The sequence below is a fragment of the Seriola aureovittata genome, chromosome 7, assembly GCF_021018895.1.
Source record: "Seriola aureovittata isolate HTS-2021-v1 ecotype China chromosome 7, ASM2101889v1, whole genome shotgun sequence".
Classification (NCBI taxonomy): Eukaryota; Metazoa; Chordata; class Actinopteri; order Carangiformes; family Carangidae; genus Seriola; species Seriola aureovittata.
The window spans coordinates 4,795,555-4,816,601 of record NC_079370.1 but is presented as its reverse complement, the minus strand read 5'-3'; the positions used below and the strand labels follow the sequence as shown (position 1 = coordinate 4,816,601).

General features: G+C 30.6%; 1 protein-coding gene across 1 annotated transcript; it reads right to left on the bottom strand.

The window, feature by feature from the left end:
• Positions 1 to 13,901: 13,901 nt before the first annotated feature.
• wdr73 (WD repeat domain 73) lies at positions 13,902 to 20,881 on the bottom strand. The gene is made up of 8 exons (XM_056381943.1): positions 20,767 to 20,881; positions 19,869 to 19,936; positions 19,495 to 19,580; positions 19,307 to 19,395; positions 17,840 to 17,907; positions 16,755 to 16,919; positions 15,168 to 15,533; positions 13,902 to 14,495 (listed from the first exon to the last, which is right to left on the bottom strand). Exons 1-8 carry the CDS (start codon positions 20,823 to 20,825, stop codon positions 14,236 to 14,238), a joined length of 1,161 nt encoding a protein of 386 aa, XP_056237918.1. The 5' UTR covers positions 20,826 to 20,881; the 3' UTR covers positions 13,902 to 14,235.
• Between the last annotated feature and the right edge of the window lie 166 nt (positions 20,882 to 21,047).

Genomic DNA, 21,047 nt, shown 5'->3' with positions numbered 1-21,047 from the left:
ACTCAGTGTTTCTGCGCTGCGTTAATTATTCCAACTTGTTTTTCTGCTGCATCAGCGTTCTCTCTTTTCAAATAGATTGAATGATTTTTCTTAAAAAATTTGATTCCATGCATCATTTATTGAGGTAAATATGTAATAAAACTTAACAAAACAAACCATAAAAGGCGCAATAGGGTGTGAGGCAAATTGTAAAGAAAAAAACTGAAGGTTGAAGAAACATGTAGATTTACACTGAAGATGGAGATGTCAGGTTAAAAAACAATTGCAAGATAACATTTAACTTTCTAGTTTAGTTTTTAAATTTTTTTATTTGTTTTAAAAGAATAAGAAAAAAACACATTTAAAAGAAAACGTTACTAAAGAAGAAGAAAAATACAGAATAAAAAATTGACCTAAATATTAAAATGAACGAAACCTGTTGACCGGATTGATCATCAATATTCAGGCATATGACCAGAGATCATGAAGGCAAGGCATGTTTATTTACACAGGTCAAAGTGCTTTACAGAGGCATGGAAATACATTAAAGAGTGAGATGATGTTAAAATTGCCTTTGAAAACAACAAAACAAATTTGAATAAATAGAACTATCTAAATAAGTCATATCAAGATTGAATAAAAACAGGTATGAATAGATCCCCAAAGAATATTTGTAGAAGAAATGAATTATTCAAATTAATGATATTTTTCATATTTTAATTCTTATCCACTCCGCACGTATTTAATTTCCCAGCATGAAAATTTCAATCTTGTTTTAAAGCATTTTAGATGAAATTCAGAATCCTTTAGATTTGTCGGCCTAAATGTTGCAAAACTGAAAATATTAAGTCTAAAAACAAGTGATATACCCACAATGTGTTATTTATTTAATTTGAAATTGTAAAATGTATGTTAACCACTTGAAATTCCCAGAACTAGTGCTAAGGGTTGTAATATCAGAGGTAGCTACAGCCCTGCTCATATTAAAAAATCATTTAGTCCATCAGTTAAACAAAAAGTGTATAACATCTTCCAGTTCTCAAGTCTTCATGTCGGCTCTTTAAAACATGATTTATATATAAACTGTCGACTCTTTTGTTTCAGGTTCTTGATTTTTAATTCAGTGGTTTGTTCTTTTCATGTCTAAAATTAAGTTTATTCTTTAAACGCAGTTTTGAAGTGAAGGTCAAGTGGATTTTAGTGTTTTAGGTGTCAGTTTCCTGGGACGTCTGTTTCAAAACTGTTTCACTGAACTGATGCAGGAGACGTGTTGTCACCAGCGTGTTCATCCCATCACAGCGGTGTAGGCAGCATATTATAAGAAGGTCAGAGGTCAATGTCGCCTTGTTTGTTACATGACATTAAACATGGGCAGAGCTCGTTGTTGTTTGATCGTTCAGTGTTGTGGTCTGCAGGCTGAAGAAACCAAGGTCACACTCAGAGAAAGAGATGGTGAAAGAGGAGCTGCAACTCCGTCACGATTCTCAAGTCTGTTGTACTGAGGTTGTGTTAAGTCGTCAGTTCGTCATTCATCCGTCTAAACTCTTTTGTTCAGACAATGATTGAAAAAAGGACTATGAGCTTCATGAATGTTTGTCTCTACAAACAGTGTCCTCTGATAAAGAGAGAAACTAATTAAAGATTTATACTATGACGTTTTTTTTAATTTAATGCCTTACTATACTGTGACTTTTTGTGCCTGAATGTACCATGACGTTTTTTGACAATTTTTTACCATACTATACCATGACGTTTTTTTTCATTTTTATGCCTTAATGTACTATGACATATTTTTTCATTTTTATGCCTCACTATACTATGAGTTTTTTTTTCATTTTTGTGCTATACTATACTGTGTCGTATTTTTTCATTTTTATGCCATACTATACTATGACGTTTTTTTTCATTTTGTAACATAATATACTATGACGTTTTTTTTTCATTTTTATTCCATACTATACTATAACATTTTTTTCATTTTTGTACCATACTATACTGTGACGTTTTTTTTTCATTTTTATGCCATACTATACTATAACATTTTTTTTAAACATACTATACTATGATGTTTTTATTAGTTTTTATGTCTTACTATACTATGACGTTTTTTTTCATTTTTATGCCTAACTATACTATGACGTTTTTTTTAATTTTTATTCCATACTATACTATGACGTTTTTTTTTTCATTTTCCTGCCATACTATACTATGACGTTTTTTTTTTCATTTTTATGCCATACTATACTATGACGTTTTTTTTTATTTTTGTGCCATACTATACTATGACGTATTTTTTCATTTTCATGCCATACTATACTATGACCTTTTTTTTCATTTTTTTTACCATACTATACTATGTCGTATTTTTTCATTTTTATGCCTTACTATACTATAACATTTTTTTTAAACATACTATACTATGATGTTTTTATTAGTTTTTATGTCTTACTATACTATGACGTTTTTTTTTCATTTTCCTGCCATACTATACTGTGACCTTTTTTTTCATTTTTGTACCATACTATACTATGAGTTTTTTTTTCATTTTTATGCCATACTATACTATGACGTATTTTTTCATTTTTATGCCTTACTATACTATAACATTTTTTTTAAACATACTATACTATGATGTTTTTATTAGTTTTTATGTCTTACTATACTATGACGTTTTTTTTCATTTTTATGCCTTACTATACTATGACGTTTTTTTTTCATTTTTATTCCATACTATACTATGACGTTTTTTTTCATTTTTTTCAAAAAACATCATAGTATGGCATGAAAATGAAAAAAAACGTCATAGTATAGCATGGCAAAAAAATGAAAAAAAACGTCATAGTATAGTATGGTACAAAAATGAAATAAAACGTCATAGTATATTATGTTACAAAATGAAAAAAAAACGTCATAGTATAGTATGGTACAAAAATGAAAAAAACGTCATAGTATATTATGTTACAAAATGAAAAAAAAACGTCATAGTATAGTATGGTACAAAAATGAAAAAAACGTCATAGTATAGTACGGCAAAAAAATAAAAAAAAACTTCATAGTATATTATGTTACAAAATGAAAAAAAACGTCATAGTATAGTACGGCATAAAAATAAAAAAAAACGTCATCGTATATTATATTACAAAATGAAAAAAAAACGTCATAGTATAGTATTGCATAAAAATGAAAAAAAAGTCATAGTATAGTATGGCAAAAAAAGTCATAGTATAGTAAGGCATTAAAATGAAAAAAAAACGTCATAGTATAGTATGGCATGAAAATGAAAAAATACGTCATAGTATAGTAAGGCAAAAAAACGTCATAGTATAGTATGGCATAAAAATGAAAAGAAACGTCATAGTATAGTATGGCATGAAAATGAAAAAAAACGTCATAGTATAGTATGGCAAAAAAATGAAAAAAACATCATAGTATAATATGGTATAAAAATGAAAAAAAACGTCATAGTATAGTATTGCAAAAAAATAAAAAAAAACGTCATAGTATATTATGTTACAAAATGAAAAAAAAACGTCATAGTATAGTATGGCATAAAAATGAAAAAAAACGTCATAGTATAGTATGGCATGAAAATGAAAAAAAACGTCATAGTATAGTATGGTACAAAAATGAAAAAAAACGTCATAGTATAATATGGTATAAAAATGAAAAAAACGTCATAGTATAGTATGGCAAAAAAATGAAAAAAAACGTCATAGTATATTATGTTACAAAATGGAAAAAAACGTCATAGTATAGTATTGCAAAAAAAGTCATAGTATAGTAAGGCATTAAAATGAAAAAAAAACGTCATAGTATAGTATGGCATGAAAATGAAAAAATACGTCATAGTATAGTAAGGCAAAAAAACGTCATAGTATAGTATGGCATAAAAATGAAAAGAAACGTCATAGTATAGTATGGCATGAAAATGAAAAAAAACGTCATAGTATAGTATGGCAAAAAAATGAAAAAAACATCATAGTATAATATGGTATAAAAATGAAAAAAACGTCATAGTATAGTATTGCAAAAAAATAAAAAAAAACGTCATAGTATATTATGTTACAAAATGAAAAAAAAACGTCATAGTATAGTACGGCATAAAAATGAAAAAATACGTCATAGTATAGTATGGCATGAAAATGAAAAAAAAGTCATAGTATAGTATGGTACAAAAATGAAAAAAACGTCATAGTATAATATGGTATAAAAATGAAAAAAAAGTCATAGTATAGTACGGAATAAAAATTAAAAAAAACGTCATAGTATATTATGTTACAAAATGAAAAAAAACGTCATAGTATAGTATGGCAAAAAAATGAAAAAAAACGTCATAGTATAGTATGGCATAAAAATGAAAAAAAAGTCATAGTATAGTACGGCATAAAAATGAAAAAATACGTCATAGTATAATATGGCAAAAAAATGAAAAAAAACATCATAGTATAGTATGGCAAAAAAATGAAAAAAAACGTCATAGTATAATATGGCATAAAAAATAAAAAATACGTCATAGTATAGTAAGGCAAAAAAAAGTCATAGTATAGTATGGCACAAAAATGAAAAAAAATGCCATACTATACTATGACGTTTTTTTCATTTTGTATCATAATATACTATGACGTTTTTTTTTCATTTTTATTCCTTACTATACTATGACTTTTTTTCATTTTTATACCATACTATACTATGACTTTTTTTTCATTTTTATACCATATGATACTATGATGTTTTTTTCATTTTTTTGCCTTACTATACTATGACTTTTTTTGCCATACTATACTATGACGTTTCTGTTCATTTTTATGCCATACTATACTATGACGTTTTTTTTTCATTTTAATGCCTTACTATACTATGACTTTTTTTGCCATACTATACTATGACGTTTATTTTCATCATTTATGCCATACTATATTATGACGTTTTTTTTCATTTTTATGCCATACTATACTATGAATTTTTTTTTCATTTTCATGCCATACTATACTATGACCTTTTTTTCATTTTTATGCCATACTAAACTATGATGTTTTTTTTCATTTTTATGCTATATTATACTATGACTTTCTTTTCATTTTTATGCCATACTATACTGTGATGTTTTTTTTCATTTTCATGCCATCCTATACTGTGACGTTTTTTTTCATTTTTATGCCATATTATACTATGACGTTTTTTTTCATTTTTATGCCTTACTATACTATTACTTTTTTTTGCCATACTATACTATAACGTTTATTTTCATCATTTATGCCTTACTATACTATGACTTTTTTTTTCATTTTTATGCCATACTATACTATGAATTTTTTTTTCATTTTCATGCCATACTATACTATGACCTTTTTTTCATTTTTATGCCATACTAAACTATGATGTTTTTTTTCATTTTTATGCTATATTATACTATGACTTTCTTTTCATTTTTATGCCATACTATACTATGACGTTTTTTTTCATTTTCATGCCATACTATACTGTGACGTTTTTTTTTCATTTTTATGCCATACTATACTATGACGTTTTTTTTCATTTTTATGCCTTACTATACTATGACTTTTTTTGCCATACTATACTATAACGTTTATTTTCATCATTTATGCCTTACTATACTATGACTTTTTTTTTCATTTTTATGCCATACTATACTATGAATTTTTTTTCATTTTCATGCCATACTATACTATGACCTTTTTTTCATTTTTATGCCATACTATACTATGAGTTTTTTTTTCATTTTTATGCCATACTATACTATGACGTTTCTTTTCATTTTTATGTCATACTATACTATGACGTTTTTTTGCCTTACTATACTATGACGTATTTTTTCATTTTCATGCCATACTATACTATGACGTTTTTTTTTCATTTTAATGCTTTACTATACTATAACATTTTTTTTAAACACACTATACTATGATGTTTTTATTAGTTTTTATGTCTTACTATACTATGACGTTTTTTTTCATTTTCATGCCATACTATACTATGACGTTTTTTTTTATTTTTGTGCCATACTATACTATGACGTATTTTTTCATTTTTATGCCTTACTATACTATGACGTTTTTTTTTCATTTTGTAACATAATATACTATGACGTTTTTTTTTCATTTTTATTCCATACTATACTATGACGTTTTTTTTCATTTTCATGCCATACTATACTATGACGTTTTTTTTTATTTTTGTGCCATACTATACTATGACGTATTTTTTCATTTTTATGCCTTACTATACTATGACGTTTTTTTTTCATTTTGTAACATAATATACTATGACGTTTTTTTTTCATTTTTATTCCATACTATACTATGACGTTTTTTTTCATTTTTTTTCAAAAAACATCATAGTATGGCATGAAAATGAAAAAAAACGTCATAGTATAGCATGGCAAAAAAATGAAAAAAAACGTCATAGTATAGTATGGTACAAAAATGAAAAAAACGTCATAGTATAGTATGGTAAAAAAATGAAAAAAAACGTCATAGTATAGTATGGTACAAAAATGAAAAAAACGTCATAGTATAGTATGGCATAAAAATGAAAAAAAACGTCATAGTATAGTATGGTACAAAAATGAAAAAAAACGTCATAGTATAGTATGGCATAAAAATGAAAAAAAAGTCATAGTATAGTATGGTACAAAAATGAAAAAAACGTCATAGTATAGTATGGTACAAAAATGAAAAAAAACGTCATAGTATAGTATGGCATAAAAATGAAAAAAAACGTCATAGTATAGTATGGCATAAAAATGAAAAAAAACGTCATAGTATAGTATGGCATAAAAATGAAAAAAAACGTCATAGTATAGTATGGCATAAAAATGAAAAAAACGTCATAGTATAGTATGGTACAAAAATGAAAAAAACGTCATAGTATAGTATTGCAAAAAAAAAAAAAAAACGTCATAGTATATTATGTTACAAAATGAAAAAAAAACGTCATAGTATAGTACGGCATAAAAATGAAAAAATACGTCATAGTATAGTATGGCATAAAAATGAAAAAAAAGTCATAGTATAGTATGGTACAAAAATGAAAAAAACGTCATAGTATAATATGGTATAAAAATGAAAAAAAAGTCATAGTATAGTACGGAATAAAAATAAAAAAAAAAAAAAACGTCATAGTATATTATGTTACAAAATGAAAAAAACGTCATAGTATAGTATGGCATAAAAATGAAAAAAAACGTCATAGTATAATATGGTATAAAAATGAAAAAAAAGTCATAGTATAGTATGGTACAAAAATGAAAAAAAACGTCATAGTATAATATGGTATAAAAATGAAAAAAAAGTCATAGTATAGTACGGAATAAAAATGAAAAAAAAACGTCATAGTATATTATGTTACAAAATGAAAAAAACATCATAGTATAGTATGGCATAAAAATGAAAAAAAACGTCATAGTATAGTATGGCATAAAAATGAAAAAAAACGTCATAGTATAGTATGGTACAAAAATGAAAAAAAACGTCATAGTATAGTATTGCAAAAAAATAAAAAAAAACGTCATAGTATATTATGTTACAAAATGAAAAAAAAACGTCATAGTATAGTACGGCATAAAAATGAAAAAATACGTCATAGTATAGTATGGCATAAAAATGAAAAAAAAGTCATAGTATAGTATGGTACAAAAATGAAAAAAACGTCATAGTATAATATGGTATAAAAATGAAAAAAAAGTCATAGTATAGTACGGAATAAAAATAAAAAAAAAACGTCATAGTATATTATGTTACAAAATGAAAGAAAAACGTCATAGTATAGTATGGCATAAAAATGAAAAAAACGTCATAGTATAGTATGGCATAAAAATGAAAAAAAACGTCATAGTATAGTATGGTACAAAAATGAAAAAAACGTTATAGTATAGTATTGCAAAAAAATAAAAAAAAACGTCATAGTATATTATGTTACAAAATGAAAAAAAAACGTCATAGTATAGTACGGCATAAAAATGAAAAAATACGTCATAGTATAGTATGGCATAAAAATGAAAAAAAAGTCATAGTATAGTACGGCATAAAAATGATAAAAAACGTCATAGTATAGTACGGCATAAAAAATAAAAAATACGTCATAGTATAGTAAGGCAAAAAAAAGTCATAGTATAGTATGGCACAAAAATGAAAAAAAATGCCATACTATACTATGACGTTTTTTTCATTTTGTATCATAATATAGTATGACGTTTTTTTTTCATTTTTATTCCTTACTATACTATGACTTTTTTTCATTTTTATACCATACTATACTATGACTTTTTTTCATTTTTATACCATATGATACTATGATGTTTTTTTCATTTTTTTGCCTTACTATACTATGACTTTTTTTGCCTCACTATACTATGACGTTTCTGTTCATTTTTATGCCATACTATACTATGACGTTTTTCTTTCATTTTGTAACATAATATACTATGACCTTTTTTTTTCATTTTAATGCCTTACTATACTATGACTTTTTTTGTCATACTATACTATGACGTTTATTTTCATCATTTATGCCTTACTATACTATGACTTTTTTTTCATTTTTATGCCATACTATACTATGACGTTTTTTTTCATTTTTATGCCATACTATACTATGAAATGTTTTTTCATTTTCATGCCATACTACACTATGACCTTTTTTTCATTTTTATGCCATACTAAACTATGATGTTTTTTTTCATTTTTATGCCATACTATACTGTGATGTTTTTTTTCATTTTCATGCCATACTATACTATGACGTTTTTTTTTTCATTTTTTTGCCATACTATACTACAACGTTTTTTGTCATTTTTATGCCATACTATACCATGACGTTTTTTTCATTTTTATTCCATACTATACTATGATATTTTTTTGCCATCCTATACTATGACGTTTTTTTCATTTTTATGCCATACTATACAATGACGTTTTTTTCCATTTTTAGTCTCACTATAATATGACGTTTTTTGACATTTTTATGCCTAACTATACTATGACGTTTTTTTCCATTTTTAGTCTCGCTATACTATGACATTTTTTTTCATTTTTAGTCTCACTATACTATGATGTTTTTTGTCATTTTTATGCCTAACTATACTATGACGTTTTTTTCCATTTTTATTCCTTACTATACTATGACTTTTTTTGCCATACTATACCATGACTTTTTTTTTCATTTTTATGGCATCCTATACTATGACGTTTCTTTCATTTTTATGCCTAACTATACTATGACGTTTTTTTTCATTTTTATGCCATACTATACTATAACATATTTTTCATTTTTTTGCCATACTATACTATGACGTTAATTTTCATTTTCATGCCTTATGTTACGGCCGCGGCCGTATTCGGGGAACCTTTGTCTTTCCCTGTGTATATTTGTGTGTGTGGTTGTGTTGTGTCCTGTCTCGTTCGCCTATTGTTGCAGTCTGACCCTGCGAGAGGGGATGCCCGTGACGTCACCGGGATTTCCTGGGAGTGTTCCGCCTTTTTCCCTGCACCTTCGATGCTCCAGCTGCAAGCCATCTCCCTTGATCAGCTGGGCCCGCCCCTCGTCTCCACCCCGATTATAAAAGAACTGTCAGTCGGTTGTTCGTGGCGATCTGTGTTGCCCGTATGCAGACTCGCCTCCGCGCTGTGTACCTGCGCTTGTGTGACTGTGATAATTAATGTGAGCCGAGTGAACAATGTGAAGAGCTAAGGTTGTGTGGTTTTTGGTTTGTTAGCGTAAAGTCAAGTGCAGCTTTGTTTGAGATCTGGTGTTTTGATGTTTTGTTTTTCTTTTGTTAGCTGCTCGTGTTTTTTTTGTGTTAACTGCATTATTGGCTGGCTTTGTTTTCTTGTGCCGCCTCTCTTTTTGTTTACCCTGTTTACTTTGGTTAATAAATAACCTATTTTACCCTTAACATCGTGGGTTTTATGTTACTTCCCTTTCCCCTAATGAGCTGGTTGTAACACCTTACTATACTATGACGTTTTTTTCGGTTTTTATTCTCACTATACTATGACGTTTTTTGTAATTTTTATGCCTAACTATACTATGACTTTTTTGCCATACTATACTATGACGTTTTTTTCATTTTTATGCCATACTATACTATGATGTTTTTTTTCATTTTTATGCCATATTACACTATGACTTTTTTTTCATTTTTATGCCATACTAAACTATGATGTTTTTTTTCATTTTTATGGCATCCTATACTATGATGTTTTTTTCATTTTTATGCCATACTATACTATGACGTTTTTTTTCATTTTTATGCCATACTATACTGTGAGGTTTTTTTTTCATTTTTATGCCATACTATACTATGACGTTTTTTTTCATTTTTGTGCCGTACTATACTATGACGTTTTTTCCATTTTTATGCCTTACTATACTATCACCTTTTTTGCCATACTATACTATGATGTTTTTTGTCATTTTTATGCCTGACTATACTATGACGTTTTTTTCCATTTTTATTCTCACTATACTATGACGTTTTTTTCTCATTTTTTTGTCTTACTATACTATGACGTTTTTTTTTATTTTTATGCCATACCATACTTTGACGTTTTTTGTAATTTTTATGGCATACTATACTATGACGTTTTTTTTCATTTTTATACCATCGTATAATATGATGTTTTTTTTCATTTTTATGCCATACTATACTATCACGTTTTATTTCATTTTTTACCATGCTATACTATGACGTTTATTTTCATTTTTATGCCTTACTATACTATGATTTTTTTTGCCATACTATACTATGACGTTTTTTTTCATTTTTATGCCATACTGTACTATGACGTTTTTTTTCATTTTCATGCCATACTATACTGTGAGGTTTTTTTCATTTTTTTGCCATAATATACTATGACGTTTTTTTTCATTTTTATGCCATACTATACTATGACGTTTTTTTTCATTTTTATGCCATACTGTACTATGACGTTTTTTTTCATTTTTATGCCATACTATACTGTGACGTTTTTTTTCATTTTTATGCCATACTGTACTATGACGTTTTTTTTCATTTTTATGCCATACTATACTATGACGTTTTTTTTCATTTTTATGCCATACTATACTGTGACGTTTTTTTTCATTTTTTTGCCATAATATACTATGACGTTTTTTTTCATTTTTATGCCATACTATACTATGACGTTTTTTTTCATTTTTATGCCATACTGTACTATGACGTTTTTTTTCATTTTCATGCCATACTATACTATGACGTTTTTTTTCATTTTTGTGCCGTACTATACTATGACGTTTTTTTCATTTTTATGCCATATTATACTATGACTTTTTTTTTCTTTTTTTTGCCATACTATACTATGACGTTTTTTTTCATTTTTATGCCATATTATACTATGACGTTTCTTTTCATTTTTATGCCATACTATACTATGACGTTTTTTTTTCATTTTTATGCCATATTATACTATGACGTTTCTTTTCATTTTTATGCCATAATATACTATGACGTTTTTTTTCATTTTTATGCCTTACTATACTATGACGTTTTTTTTTATTTTTATGCCATACTATACTATGACGTTTTTTTTTCATTTTGTAACATAATATACTATGACGTTTTTTTTCATTTTCATGCCTTACTATACTATGACGTTTTTTTTTATTTTTATGCCATACCATACTATGACGTTTTTTGTAATTTTTATGCCATACTATACTATGACGTTTTTTTTCATTTTTATACCATAGTATAATATGTTTTTTTTTCATTTTTATACCATATTATACTATGATGTTTTTATTCATTTTTATGCCATACTATACTATGACTTTTTTTGCCTTACTATACTATGACTTTTTTTGCCATACTATACTATGACGTTTTTTGTCATTTTTATGTCTAACTATACTAAGACGTTTTTTTTCATTTTTATGCCATACTATACTATCACGTTTTATTTCATTTTTTACCATGCTATACTATGACGTTTATTTTCATTTTTATGCCTTACTATACTATGATTTTTTTTGCCATACTATACTATGACGTTTTTTTCATTTTTTTGCAATACTATACTATGACTTTTTTTGCCATACTATACTATGATGTTTTTTTTTCATTTTTATGCCTTACTATACTATGACTTTTTTTGCCATACTATACTATGATGTTTTTTTTCATTTTTATGCCTTACTATACTATGACGTTTTTTTCCATTTTTATGCCTTACTATACTATCACCTTTTTTGCCATACTATACTATGATGTTTTTTGTCATTTTTATGCCTGACTATACTATGACGTTTTTTTCCATTTTTATTCTCACTATACTATGACGTTTTTTGTCATTTTTATGCCATACTGTACTATGACGTTTTTTTCTCATTTTTTTGTCTTACTATACTATGACGTTTTTTTTTATTTTTATGCCATACCATACTATGACGTTTTTTGTAATTTTTATGCCATACTATACTATGACGTTTTTTTTCATTTTTATACCATACTATACTATCACGTTTTATTTCATTTTTTACCATGCTATACTATGACGTTTATTTTCATTTTTATGCCTTACTATACTATGACTTTTTTTGCCATACTATACTATGATGTTTTTTTTTCATTTTTATGCCTTACTATACTATGACGTTTTTTTCCATTTTTATGCCTTACTATACTGTGACGTATTTTTTCATTTTTATGCCGTACTATACTATGACGTTTTATTTCTAAATTTACCATACTATACTATGACGTTTTTTGTCATTTTTATGCCTAACTATACTAAGACATTTTTTTTCATTTTTATGCCATACTATACTATGACGTTTATTTTATTTTTATGCAATACTATACTATGACATTTTTTTTCATTTTTTTGCAATACTATACTATGACGTTTTTTGTCATTTTTATGCCTAACTGTACTATGACTTTTTTTGCCATACTATACTATGACGTTTTTTTCCATTTTTATTCTCACTATGCTGACTTTTTTTTCATTTTTGTACCATAGTATAATATGACCTTTTTTTTTCATTTTTATACCATATTATACTATGATGTTTTTTTCCATTTTTATTCCTTACTATACTATGACGTTTTTTGCCATAGTATACTATGTTTTTTTTCATTTTTACGGTATACTATACTATGACGTTTTTTTTTTCATTTTTATGCCTTACTATACCATGACGTTTTTTTCATTTTTATGCCATACTATACTATGACATTTTATTTTTTCATTTTTATGCCATACTATACTATGACGTTTTTTTTTCATTTTTTTGTCTTACTATACTATGACTTTTTTTGCAATACTATACTATGACGTTCTTTTTCATTTTTATGCCTTACTATACTATTACGTTTTATTTTTTCATTTTTATGCCATACTATACTATGACGTTTTTTTTTCATTTTTTTGCCTTACTATACTATGACTTTTTTTGCAATACTATACTATGACGTTCTTTTTCATTTTTATGCCATACTATACTATGACTTTTTTTTGCCATACTATGACGTTTTTTGTCATTTTTCTTATGCCTTTCTATACTGACTTTTTTTGCCATACTATGACGTTTTTTTTTCAATTGACGTCTTTTATTTTTCTGACTTATAATATGAAGTTTTTTCATTTTCATGTCTTATTGTGACTATTTGTGCATTATTATACTATATGTTTTTTTGACATTTTTAGGCGTTGCTATACTATGACGTTTTCACATTTTTATGCCTTAATATAATTTTATGTTTTTCTGACTCTTATTTTGTACGATATTATTTTTTTACTTACAATATTATGTTATTTTTTGGCATACTATAGGCCTACAATGACATTTTCATATAGTATATTATGACATTTTGATGACTTTGTTAGCATGACTGTTAGCATGTATGTATGTTGCACTTGAACCAAAAGAATGACAAACAGTAAGAAAATCACTTGCTTTAATTTATGTAAACTAAAACCTGACGGGTCATAATTAAGTAATAATGAACAACTTAAAGCCTAGAATTAAACTACAACAAGTAGAAATGTGTTCGGCTCAACCTGAATTCAGAGATACATTTGTTTTGTTTTTTTAAAACAGTTTCTTCAGCTAAATTCCAGTTTCATCTCTTCACCTCATCATGAAAGATGGAGGCAGCAGTACAATCCACACAGGCAACACTGAACTGTTTTCCTTTGTTCAGCTGTAGCTTCAGTACAGTACACAGGTAACATGAGTTCTCTTCATCATCCTCTCTCCATGTGAACCAGAGCTTCACTTTGTTCCTGGTGCTGGACCATCAGCAGCCGATTGGTCGACCCAGTCCCACACGTGGACGGAGCCGTCTGAGGCTGCGGACAGCAACGTCCGTGGCAGGTCGGGATGCCACACGTGGGAGGTGACGAAGACGGGGACGCCGTCATTGGACTGTTGTGATGAAACCACGTGACCTCGATGCTCAAACAGCGGCCGGGACTCCTGCAGCTCCGTCCTCCAGACCGAGGTGTTGTAGATCTGAACCGCTCCGCTGAAACCTGCCGGAGGACAGAGGGAACTTTAGAAACTCTCATCAGATTAGTTGATTCTTAAAGGAAAAGTTGTAGTTTATCATCACAAGAGTCTTATTTTGGAGATCATTCCAAAAGCTTATGATAATATCGCATCTACAAAGTCAGAGCTATGGGGAACTTTCATATTCTGTTGATTTTTGAAGTGAAAATAAGTAAATCCAGCCCCTGCAGCAAAGAGACATTAAAATGAACCTTTATTCAAATGTAAATGCTCTGATACTTTTATTTCTTCAGCTTTGAAACAGTTTAAAAATAAAATCTCAGCCCCTGCAGTGATCTGCAGGAATCATCAGTCAGGATCAGAGCGACTCTGAGCTTACCGTTTTAATTTGATGAACTGGGGATGGACAGATCATCTGAAGCGTTGTCTTTTATACAGTGCAACAGTTGTGTTTACAAGGCTATAATAATATTAACACTATATAGGGCTGGGTATCAAACTTGTCATTCAGCACCAAATTTCAATACTTGAGGAATAACTGGATAAATTTCATCAGCGTCAGTGAGCCAATCAGCATGCACCATTCTTGGGCCAAGATCTAAAACTAATCATCTAATCATCAGGGACAGGGTGACACAATGTCGGAGTCATGACGTCTCTCGAGCCTTAAGAACCATCGTCCTCCATGAACTGACCTGACACTGCGATACAGTCGTCCAGCGCTGGAGCCCACGACACCCTGACACCGTCCACGCTGCAGCGCTGCGTCTGAACGTCCAGCTGAGCCCGACTCACGGCTCCTCCCGGGTTTCTCAGGTCCGAGACCACCGCCTGTCCGGACGAGGAAAGTCTGATGACCCTGCAGCCAGACGGGTCTGGACCAGCAAAGGCGTCCGTCCACCAGAGGATGGACTCGCCCGAAGATGCCAGTGGAGGTGAGAGCTGAGGAGCAGCAGACGTCCGAGTGTCGGCGACGTAAACGTTCCCGTTACAGCAGCCGGCGAGGAAAACGCTGTCGCTCACAAACTGTAAGGAGCTGAGAGGATCTGCAGAGTCGGTGTCTGCTGGGACAGAAGGACAGAAACACATACATGTCGCTGATGGAGACGATCAGTAAACACACAGCAGTGAGACGTCAGGAAACTGGAACCAGTCAGACCTGAACTCTGACACTGGTGTTTTGTTTTCACCTAAAGACTCCAGCTCTAATCTGCTGCATGTAAATGTGTCTCAAACAAGAGGAAGATGAAATATAAAAAATGACATGCTAACTTGATTTGGTTTTAAAAAGGTGATTAAATAAAAAATATGACTGTTTGCTAATTGCCTATTTAAATATATGTTATATAAATATAAAATACACATATTTGTCTTGTATTTTGATCAGCTGATCTTCATCTTCCTGCAGTTTGCTATGATGGTCTCTAACCTTTTGTCTTTTGTCACCGTCGAATCAACATTAAATGAGCAGCTTCAGATAAGTAGCTTCAAGCTAACTATGTTTATAGATATAATAAAATAAAGCCAACAATAGAATAAATAGAAATGGTCAAAAATCTTGAAATCATTAATATGCTGGACTAAATAACGGCTTTAAATTCACCCACTCTCCTGTACAGATTTTCATTTTTCATTTTCAGCAGCATCAGGATTCACCTGGACTCTATATTTCTATTAGGTCTCACTGGCTGCGTCCCAATTTCATAACCAGACTATAAGTGAAAACAGTTGCAATACACTGTTTCTGTAGTTGGTAAACAAGAAAGCAACATTTTTATGTTTCATATTAACACAAAATTAGGGCTGAAACTAATATTTTTCTAATTGACTCATCTATGAATCGTCACAGAGACAAATGTTTTCTTTTGTTTGGGCTAAAGTCCAAAAACCCCAAAAACATCAGTTCACAATGATATAACAAAGAAAAGCAGCAAATCTTCCCATTAAAAGGCTGGAATCGGAGAACATTTGGCATCGTTTCATTATTTCTGCTTAAAAAATGATGAATCGATTTTCAAAATATTTGCAGATTATTTTATCAATCAATTAATCGTTTCATAATTGATATAAGATACATATGTAAATTTTCAGCAGTGAAAAGCTCCTTCGTTTCCACTGTGTGTTTCAGTCTATGTACCCACTGTTTAATTCATTCTTAGAATTAATCTGCAGTATGGGATTGAGACACAATTATAAAGTTGTTTCCTGTCTCCGTGCTGCTCCAATGCTACTGACACCATTTAAGCTGGTGCAGTGAGTTAAAGCTAATAAACCTGCGTTACCTAATTTATACAGAGTCTGTCCTGAGGTCAGGTGAGTCAGCTGGATGTCACTGCTCCGAGCTCCATGAAGAATCTGCGGCTGTGACGAGAGTCGAGCTGCGATCCTGCTGCCCCCCTCCGACTCACCCCTCCTCCCCTCCACGCTTCCTGTTCTTCTGATCACATCTGACAATGGACGACAACAAACCAAACACATTTTTACAATGAAACGACCTGCACCACAAAGGTTGAAGAAAAGAGTAAAGAAAATTGTTTTTTTGGCTTGTAAAAGTCTGAGTTTGTGTCCAAAAAAGAAACTAGATGATGCATCAGATTTAGTGACAGAGATGGAAAATTATATTCGCAGCCTGTGATCATCTCATGAATGAAACATGTTTTGTTGGGCTTTTCAGGCTGATTATTTTAACCCTTCCTTCCTTTCTGCCTGCCACAATATTTTTCATATTTATATTGAAATTGAAAGTGTGTGATTTAAATCGTAACCACCACATCATATGAAATTCACTGGAGTCAAAAAACGAGTTGCAGCTGTTGTGATGTTTCTATATAAAGTAAAACAAATCTCAGACACAGATTATGACTCAGTTTTGACCAAATACTGTATGTAGTTAGTGTGTTTCTGCCTTCGTAGCGCAGCACGGTCCTGAATGGTTTCATTTTTTCTCCGATCAACAGGTGTTGGTAACAGATCGAGACAGCTGGCTGGTAAACATGGCCGTAAATACTGGGTTTAAAATACTTAACGAGCTGCTTGTTTATAAGAAAACTCCCCAGAGAGGAGGCTCTGAGCCTCTCTTCTGATTGGCTGACTGTTTTCTGAGTGATCCAATAAAAATAAGGCAGATTTCAGGTAAAAACAGGGTCCAGGTGGGCGGGGCTTGGTGACTGCTTTGTTGTGACATCACAAAGTTCCAGAAGTCCTGACGGCTGGTTTTAAGGCTCAGTTTCTGAATACAGGCTGTGTGCATTTCTCTGTGGACTGAGGCTTTGATACTTTCACAGTATTAATATAGAAGCTAGACCTGATCTATAATCACACTACACATGGACATAGACCTTTAGACTCTTTTGACCTTTAAACTCACCGCTGTCGTCGCCTCCGAGGTCCCACACCTGCAGGTTGGAGCTCAGCCCGTCACTGGTCACAGCACACCTCCAAAAACAAAGACATGAAATATAATTATTGACATATGCAAGCAGAATTAAATCCTTTTCCCATGCTGCTAAAACAAACCGTCTTCCCTGTTTTTCTTGTGTGTTCTGATATAAAGGATCTAAGAGGAGCTTCAGCCTTCAACCATATAATCACTGACTCACCAACACACAACTCCCACATGAAATAATAGACAATAAAAAGCCATTAACACCATGAACATACATCCTCTATCAGCTACGACTGCTTCATCAAACGTCTTCTGTTTGTATTTGTTACATATTATTATAAATTCACCTGCAGATTATTAATATTACTATATTTTGATTATTTGTTTTGTCCGTAAGATGTAAGAAAATAGTGAAAAATGTCCATCAGAGTTTCAAGGTGACGTCTTCAAATGTCCACACAACAGTAATAAACCCCAAAATATTCAGTTTATAATGATATAAAACAGAGAAAAGCAGCAGATCGTCACATTGATTAAGTTGAAACCAGAGATCAATGAGTGTTTCAGCTTGAAAAATGACTTCGACAACCATCTGTGTTTCTCTTTACTGCTTTGTATCTGTATACAAAAGACTGATCTATCTATTGATCTCTATCTCTTTTTGGTCGACAGACACGTCCCAGAACAAAAGTCAGGACAGTAATCAGCACGAGCAGAACAATAAAGATAAAAACCAGAAATAATATAAAAGAGAAAAAATGTCATTCAGCTGAACTAGATAATCGAAAAGAAGGAAACCTGAAGCAAACGCAGCGTCTTCGTTTAGTTTAAGCCGAGCAAACAGTAAATGTTACTGTTATGTTTTTATATAAACACAATGATACACAAACGTAACTCAGGGGCTTCACCATTTGTTGCATGATGGGTATTTACTACAATTTTATATTTAATTCTTCACTCCCCAGACAGAGCCAGATTCATCCTAAAAATACAAGGCAAATAAACTGATAATGAAAATAAGAGTTTGTTTGAAGAAAGATTAAAAATATTCAAACATTTTTCACAACACACTTTGTTTTCTATGTTTAGTATATGATGGTCACAATAAATTTAATTTATCATTTCAGGCTTTGATGAATCATGATCGGTATTTTTCACATTTTAAAGCTTAAATGTTTAATTATATGAGAAAATAAATGATAGATTTGATTCTGACATCAAACCAGTGAAAAATAATTAAAATGTAATAAAATCTTCTTTTCATCTTTTTCATCTTTCTGAATATTCTTTAAAAACTTTACTACTTAAAAATAACTGAACGGAGGCTCAAGAAAGAAGCTTTGAAACTTAAGTTTCCTGCAGAAGGTCGGACAGGAGCAGAGACTGAAAGACACCACAGGATTTAGGTTTTGACAACAACACTGGTTCAGCTCAGGAAATCCAGGTCACCTTGTTCCTGGGACGTGTCTGAGGCAGCGGACGGGACCGTCTGTGAAACCACCGTGGACGACTTTGAAGTCCCGCTCCGCACAGAGACCCTGAACACATCAACACACAGCAGAGGCTCTGAGTGACATTTCAGTCACCTGGTTATAAAAATAAACGACAAAGCTCAGACTCGTTTGGTGTTTTATTACCTTATTTTCATCAGCAAAGAGTTTCAGAGGCAGATGAAGCTCCAAGATTTCGTTTTTAGTCGGACTGTATCCTGCAACGCAGACGGCTGCAAAACACAGAAAAAAATGATGAACACCGATTTCAAACATGAAACAATCAGTCAATTAATTTGGTTGGGTGTGAAGTCAATTCATTCAGTCAGCACATTTAACAACAAATGTGAAATGTAAACACAAGTGCTACAGATTCATGATTAAAATCAAATAAAAACACATAATTAACATAATTAAAAGGATATAAGTCAATTAATAAAAAATATAGGATCATAAAAATTTAACAACATTGAACAGAACATATAAAATAAAAACAATAAAATAAAAATAAATTGACTTACTCTTCCCTGTCGTCCACTCGATGACCTGTGTGGGATGTTCCAGCTGATACACATGAAGATCTTTGTACCTGGAGAAACAGGCAGGTGTTAGTGTCTGACTTCATCATCATCATCATCTTCATCTCATAATTTATCTGTGTGACTGAAACATTAAGAGAGAAGAAGAAGAAGAAGAAGAAGAAGACAGCAGCACAGGTTTTAATAATGAAGTTAGGATGTAGAATTAGACTCTAAAGCCTCACTTCGCCATTCTCCATAATGTAAAATCATAATATAACATTAAAGTATTAATTCTATAGATATGTGGCAGTGTTAGGTTACTCATAAGTGACGTTTATGTTCGTATTATATACAGTAATCTTAGCTTCTTTTTGTCTTAAACATTGACACCAGACACCGTTTAAAATTTTAAATATTTAATATTTATTATGTTAGGGCAATGCACATATACTTTAACTATGAAATATGATTTAATGTTTCCAATGATGAGAATGCATTCTTTCTTTCCGCATGAATATAATCCATCAAGGATAAATTCATAAGAGAATTCACACATTACTTCATTGGTGTTGAATTGTGGATTCTGGCGATTTTTAAAGCAGATATTGCAGGAGTTCCCCTTGTTATCACTTCTTAAACTTGTCGTTATAGCAAGACAGTGGCTGTTTGGTGTTAGAAGTGAAAGCCGAATTAAAATACTGCTGAATCTGTTACAGGAAATGACTTGTTTTATTATTTTTTATTTTAAGAATGTAAACATGTGGGTAAGCAACAGAACATAAAACTGCATGTTTGACCTCGCGAGGCTAGCTAGCAGCGCTACGGAATGAACGGAGCTTGTAGCTAGCGGCTAGCATAAACTTCACCGTTTAAACAATGATTGAAAAAGTTTCCTCACGTTTTCAGGGACTCGATGAACCAGTCATCTAAAATATCATCAAACTCCGCTCCTTCCATTTCACCGCCACAGCACGTCACTGCAGACGTGAGCGTGTTGTCGTTTCACTTCCGCATCTGACGTCTCATTCATGAGTTTCTCTGTGGTTCGTTCAGATGATGATACAATTTACATTGCCCCCTGCTGGTACGATTTTTGTAATTGTAAAAAACTAAATTCAAAAATTTAACGAAGACTATAGAAAACGGATTTCTAGTTTTTCAGGTTTGCATTTAATTTAT

Bases quoted from the DNA above. Each gene is read 5' to 3' on its own strand.
- wdr73 (XM_056381943.1), bottom strand. From the start codon at position 20,825: ATGGAAGGAGCGGAGTTTGATGATATTTTAGATGACTGGTTCATCGAG. The intron at 19,937-20,766 runs GTGAGGAAACTT...CTGTTTCTCCAG, and splicing joins TTCATCGAGTCCCTGAAAAC to GTACAAAGATCTTCATGTGT. The intron at 16,920-17,839 runs GTGAGTTTAAAG...GTCCATTGTCAG, and splicing joins CCTCGGAGGCGACGACAGCG to ATGTGATCAGAAGAACAGGA.